Source organism: Cucurbita moschata, unplaced genomic scaffold, assembly GCF_002738365.1.
Source record: "Cucurbita moschata cultivar Rifu unplaced genomic scaffold, Cmos_1.0 Cmo_Scf00038, whole genome shotgun sequence".
In the NCBI taxonomy this organism is placed as follows: domain Eukaryota; kingdom Viridiplantae; phylum Streptophyta; class Magnoliopsida; order Cucurbitales; family Cucurbitaceae; genus Cucurbita; species Cucurbita moschata.
This window is the reverse complement of record NW_019268554.1, coordinates 553,831-559,848: the sequence shown is the minus strand read 5'-3', so window position 1 is coordinate 559,848 and position 6,018 is coordinate 553,831. Positions and strand designations below refer to the sequence as shown.

The window sequence follows — 6,018 nt, the reverse complement described above, 5'->3', positions numbered from 1 at the left end:
TTTTTTTTTTTTTTTTTTTTTTTTTTTCAGTTCGAGTAGGTGGATTCGAACCTCTCCGTCTATCCTCTTGGTCAAAAGTATATGCCTAAATCAGTTCGATACGTAAAAATTATCTAAACCATTATAAGCACTTTTTAATTCTAATTCAATTCAAGGAGGTATTATAAAGCTGTATACTTTATAATTAATTACCTCAACTGGAACCATTATAAGCACTTTCTAATTCTAATTCAATTCAAGGAGGTATTATAAAGCTATATACTTTATAATTAATTACCTCAACTGGATTTGTCCCCACGTCAATAACCACTGCACCAGGTTTTAGCCAACTACCACGAACCAGATTAGGGACTCCAGCTGCAGCAACCACTATATCCGCTTCACGAGTAATCTGTTCAGGATTCCTAGTAAATGCATGTACAATACTGACAGTGGCATGGTGCCTCTGCAAGAAACCAGAACAGGGAATATTTCAGTACTAATATAATTCTAGAACACAAGTGACAATAGTGTGTTTTGGACATAGAAGTGAATGTATATACATACCTGCAACAGCAAGGACGTGGGTAATCCAACAATATTACTTCTTCCAATCACCACGGCCCTCTTCCCGGAGATTTCTACACCGGATCTGATCAACAGCTCAATGCAGCCTTTGGGAGTGCAGGGTAAGAAAAGTGGTTCCCTACCTCTCATAGCAAGATTCCCCATGTTAAGTGGATGAAAGCCGTCAACGTCTTTTTCTAGGCGCACAGAGCTTAGAATTTTCCCCTCATCCAAATGCTGTTCCGAAATATCAAATTGTCAATCTCTATATTCCTTAAAACCCAATGAGTTCTAAATTCGTGTTAATAGCAAAACATGTCATCTACAGCAACTAACATGTCAGGCGATTTGCAAAACATTTATGTCTTGCAAGAAAAGAACCATCCCATGCCAAATCTAAGCTACTATGGCTATGCAGACAGTGAGGAGATGATAATCGAAACCAAGAAAGATGAACATCACGATCATGTTAATGTATTTTGATTGAAATGTGCAAAATTAAATATAGTCATGGTCCAGTTTTAGAAATTACTTGAGGTAGAGGAAGCTGCACAAGTATACCATGAATAGATGGATCTTCATGAAAATGTGACAAAACATTAAGAACTTGATCTTCAGTACAATTGTCGGGCAAAGAAGAAACCTCTGACTTGATTCCAGCTTCTTCACATGCAGCTATTTTGTTGCGAACATAAGTCTGTGAGTCCCTTCTTTCGCCAACCATGATTACAGCCAAGCCAGGAACCTTTCCCATAGAGTTCTTCATCCTCCTCACCTCACTAGTTATTCCTGATGTAATTTCATCAGCGATCACCCTGCCATCAATTACTGTTGTACTCTGCGGGTCATCTGCTAGTAACATTGGATCAACAGACACCAAGCATACCCAGATAAGAAATTGTTCAATGATAAACATAATAATATAATAAACCTGTATGGTGACACCACCTGGGTTTGAACTGGGGTAAAGGAGATGACAAGCAAGGAGGGTTGCAGAGAAAAGGTGACATACCATACGATGTAGCAGTGGAAGAATAATCAAGACAGCTTGAACTATTCCAAATATCAGGAAAATCAATGGATATGAGAGGTGGAGACAATAAAATCTGCCGGGCATCTGGTGTGATTCTTCTTTTCATAGCTGCAGATGTAAGTAGGACTCTCCTGCTCAGACTCTTGTACAATAACGCCATGTGTACACAGTGATCACTGTCACAATTGAAGATAGTTAGCGTCAAGGTTGTTAGTTATATACATATATTAGCTGAAGAGTAAAACAACTAGCAAGGTTCAGATAATTTCCAAATAAAGCTTTCACAGAAAAAGTCTATCAAGAACACAATTATAACTCATCCAAATTTTGATTTATGAGATCATATTTCTTTTTCCATTGTCTATCTTTGCATTTATCTCATGCGATCTTCAAGTAGGTCTCAGCTTCTCCAATGACACCCCCAAGCATCAATTCATTAGTAAACCAAATTGCAGTTATAGCAAACATATTTTCATTAATATGACAACTAAATATTAAACCCAATAGCATAAACTTGTCAGTACATTGGAAAGGCTGTCACGAGAGTAGATTCAGTTGGTTTTCACCAAGAACTTATAATGGCCTTCATAAGTCTATGCAACTTCCTTCAGCTGTGGCCTGATTTTAGATCCAATTTCGAAAAGAAAAAAAAAGCACCATATGTTACATCTAAAAGTGGACCTATTATTGGGATAGGAAATGTATTTAAGTGTGGTTTCTCGATTGAGCACTCAATCTATTCAAAATCTTGAGCTGCCAACTTCTTTTTAACAAATAGGCTGGGCTAGCACAACTGCTACAAATGCAAACCCTCCCCAATTTCAACATTATATTATGGTGCTCTACTAATTGGATTGCCTCTGTTTCATCTGACTGGCCCAACGAATTGAGCACCCACAACAACATTTGTCTCCATTTTGAGCCCATTTTCAAAGCTTCTCTCAAATCAAGTATATTCGACAATAGCCCAACCAACATTCTGAATCACTATATGTACTCCAGCACACTTCCCTCTAGATAGACTGAATAACTTTTCATACATCAATCCTTCCCATGTCACCATTTATACATCCAACTAAACCAACCCAATTCCTCTCTTGCCATAAACCACACTACAGTTATATAGATAACCATCTTGACATGCTAAATATCCCGTGCTTCCTCCTTGCATGCTAAAACTTTTTTGGAGGCTTACTGGTTTCCAAATAAGTTTTTAATGTAAACATGAAGTTCAAAGTTGATGAATTTGATAAAAGATATGAGATAAGAATCGGCAGAAAAATATAATATTAAATTTCTCCAACAAAATATATCCAAACTTATGGACTGTATTTCCAGTAAACTTTTGTCCTTGCAATCCCAATGGACACTGCCAGAAATCCTCTGTCTCGTTGTGAATAGAGTTAACTATTTTATTAACACGAGTAAAGAAAAAAAAAAGTTTGTCTCCATGGAAATCAAAAGAGGAAGTATGTATGGCCCCTCTTATGGGGCTGAAAGATCAATCTGCAAAAACAAAAGTGTCTGTGGAAGTCTCTCTTTAATTAGAAACTTCAAGATCACAGTTAGAACAGTATACTGAATCCATCAGGAAAATGGAGGGCAGAAAATTTAAGATAGATCATCAGTGGTTTTGGTTCTACACACACGTCTATTAGAACATGATGTTCTACACACAAAGAACGGGAAGTTAAGGTATACAAACCTATATAGAGCTTACAAACCTCTATTTAAAATTTACAGCTCACTTAACTCATAGTAATGTACTAGACCCGTACTTGGTATCTCTTACAAACATGTTTTTCCCTTCAAAGGAGTCAGACCTAGACTAGGATACTCAGCAATGTTTCAGCTGCTCAATACAAAACATCAAGTGGAGGCCCACATTGGAAGGACAATAATAACACTCAACGAAAACCTACTACTTGTAATGTGAAGGACGGGCAAATTCAAATAGCTTCCAACCGCAATGGAAGAATGAGTAGATTAATAGACACAAGCCGACGATTGTACATCATCGGGAGTTTCTCACATATCAAGTCCACAATTACAACTAAATGAGTAGTGGTCGATGAAATCACCATTCTTCTTTCTCATCCTTTTTCTTGTCACTGTCAACTACAATGTCAAGATTCATTCTCTTCTTGCCATAGTTAACTCATTCGATAAATCTCTAATCTATACGATTTTAGTATTTTACTACCAAGAATCATTTACTCTAGAACGATAAATTTGACCAAGTAAACCGAAAGGAACACATCACAATAATAAGCACCAAGATCATAATAGCAAATTATCAACATCTTCAAAAAGAAAATACAAGAAACGACGAAGAACGATTGCAGATCACATAACAGACCACAAGAAATAAAGGTAAAGACATACGACAGCGGAGGAGAACGCCACAGAACAATGACCTGAAGGCAGCTCCGGCGTCAAATGCTCAAATATCCTTCGATTGAAATCTTGTAGAATCAAAATCAACGGACTACAGCACTGCCATGACCCTACATGAGAAAAATTTATGAAAGAATTCGTTCCTCTCGCATCTTTGAGTTAAAAATCGTTCCTCCATCGCCGCCGCCAGTGGCTAACTTGGATTCCACCGCCGAGTTTATCTCCTTTCTTGTACTGAATGGATCGCAAAATCGAAAGAGTGATGCTCACTGAACCAAGGAAATCAAAGGATTTGGCTAGGGCATTGGCGCATGAACTTTTTCCGCAAATTGACAGTTCCAAAGGAAATGGAGCGAACTACAGAACAACACTCAGCTTTCTTTCGTTTTATTAGACTCACTTTTATGATTTAAGCTTTCTTATGAATATTCTAATTCGCTCAAATAATATAAATATATTTTAAATATACTCATAAAATTTATAAAAATAGTTTTAAAAATTCGAAAAATATTAAAAAAAAATTCATTAATACATTCCCATTTATAAAAATTAAAAAATACACGTGTGATCAGTAATATATTTTAAAAATAGCATTAACACTCTTCACTTTTATATAAAATAAAATTTTAAAATATTATTATAGTCGAGAATATTTGCTAAAACCACCCCACATTAATGGGGTGTGAAAGTTCTCTATTTATAATCAAATAAATTACAAGTATATAAAAATAGTAATAAATTACACCAAATATAGGAAAATACACCTACGATAATAAGGTAAATATCTAGATATTTGTCTATGATAAAATATTAAATATAATATATATAATAAACTATAATTTAATATTAAATATTTTAAACCCTAATTCTTTTAACATTTTCAACTCTAAATATCACACTACCATCGTCGTTTGCTTGATTCATCATAAACTACATAGTACTCTTATACCATTTGTAAAGTCCCACAATCACGAGACTGGAATTTCAAATTCTAAATTACAAGTGTGAGATCCCACATCAGTTGGAGAGAGGAACGGAGCATTGTGAAAACCTCTCCCTGGCAAACGCGTTTTAAAAATCTTGAGGGAAAGCCTGAAAGGAAAGACTAAAGAGGACAATACCTACTAGCGGTGGGCTTGAGCCGTTACAAATAATATTAGAGTCAGACATCGAATAATGTGCTAACGAGAATGCTGAGCCCCGAAGGGGGTGGACATTAGGCAGTGTGCCAGCGAAACGTTGGACCCCAATCTTGAATGGGGGTGGATTGTGAGATCTCACCTCGATTAGAGAGAAGAACGACACTTAGCGAGGACGTTGGGCCCTAAAGGGGGATGGATTGTGAGATCCCACATCTGTTGGAGAGGGGAACAAAGCATTCTTTATAAAGGTGCAGAAACCTCTCCCTAACATACGCGTTTTAAAAACCTTGAAGGGAATCCCGAAGGAAAAAGCCCAAAAATGATAACATCTGCTTGTAGTGGACTTGGGTTGTTACAACGAAGCTCAAAACATACGCGTTTTAAAAACCTTTAAGGGAATCCCGAAGGAAAAAGCCCAAAAATGATAACATCTGCTTGTAGTGGACTTAGGTTGTTACAACGAAGCTCAATCATAGCAGTTCTAGCCAAAAGCAATAGCTTTTTGAAATTACAGTCATTAGACCATACCGATTCTCGAACCGTAATTATTCTGATCCTCAAAAGAAGGGAGAATATGGTGATATTGAAGTTGGGATGAAGGTGAGGTTAATTTACCTTAGTGGCTTCGTTTTTACCCCTAGAGAATGGTAAATATTGAAGGTAAAATGTTTGTATTGAATGAATGGATAATAGAAGATGCTCCAAGGGACTCATGCATGTTGGCCCTAATGGAAGAAAACGACGTAGTTTCAGAGACCGTCTTCCTTTTCTTGTTACCTTCTTCAATTTTCTTTTTGTCCTTTGCCTTTTACCTTCTTCTTTCCATTTCCTTTCACTTATTATTATTATTATTACTAAAAATATAATACTCGGAAACCATTTATCAGATCTACAAATAAC

The 6,018-nt window shown here is 36.4% G+C and overlaps 1 protein-coding gene across 2 annotated transcripts in view; it reads right to left on the bottom strand.

The window, feature by feature from the left end:
* The window catches only part of LOC111432377 (bifunctional protein FolD 1, mitochondrial-like), a 5,510-nt gene extending 1,180 nt beyond the window's left edge, over positions 1-4,330 (bottom strand). Inside the window, exons 1-5 of one of the 2 annotated variants that reach the window (XM_023069230.1) lie at positions 3,997-4,330; positions 1,559-1,755; positions 1,079-1,422; positions 547-783; positions 278-445 (exon numbers count right to left, since the gene is read on the bottom strand). In XM_023069230.1, the coding sequence (XP_022924998.1) occupies positions 278-445; positions 547-783; positions 1,079-1,422; positions 1,559-1,739 (930 nt within the window). In that variant the 5' untranslated portion in view covers positions 1,740-1,755; positions 3,997-4,330. The remainder of the gene's footprint in view (positions 1-277; positions 446-546; positions 784-1,078; positions 1,423-1,558; positions 1,756-3,996) is intronic. The other variant, XM_023069231.1, reaches the window with a different exon arrangement.
* Positions 4,331-6,018: the final 1,688 nt, after the last annotated feature.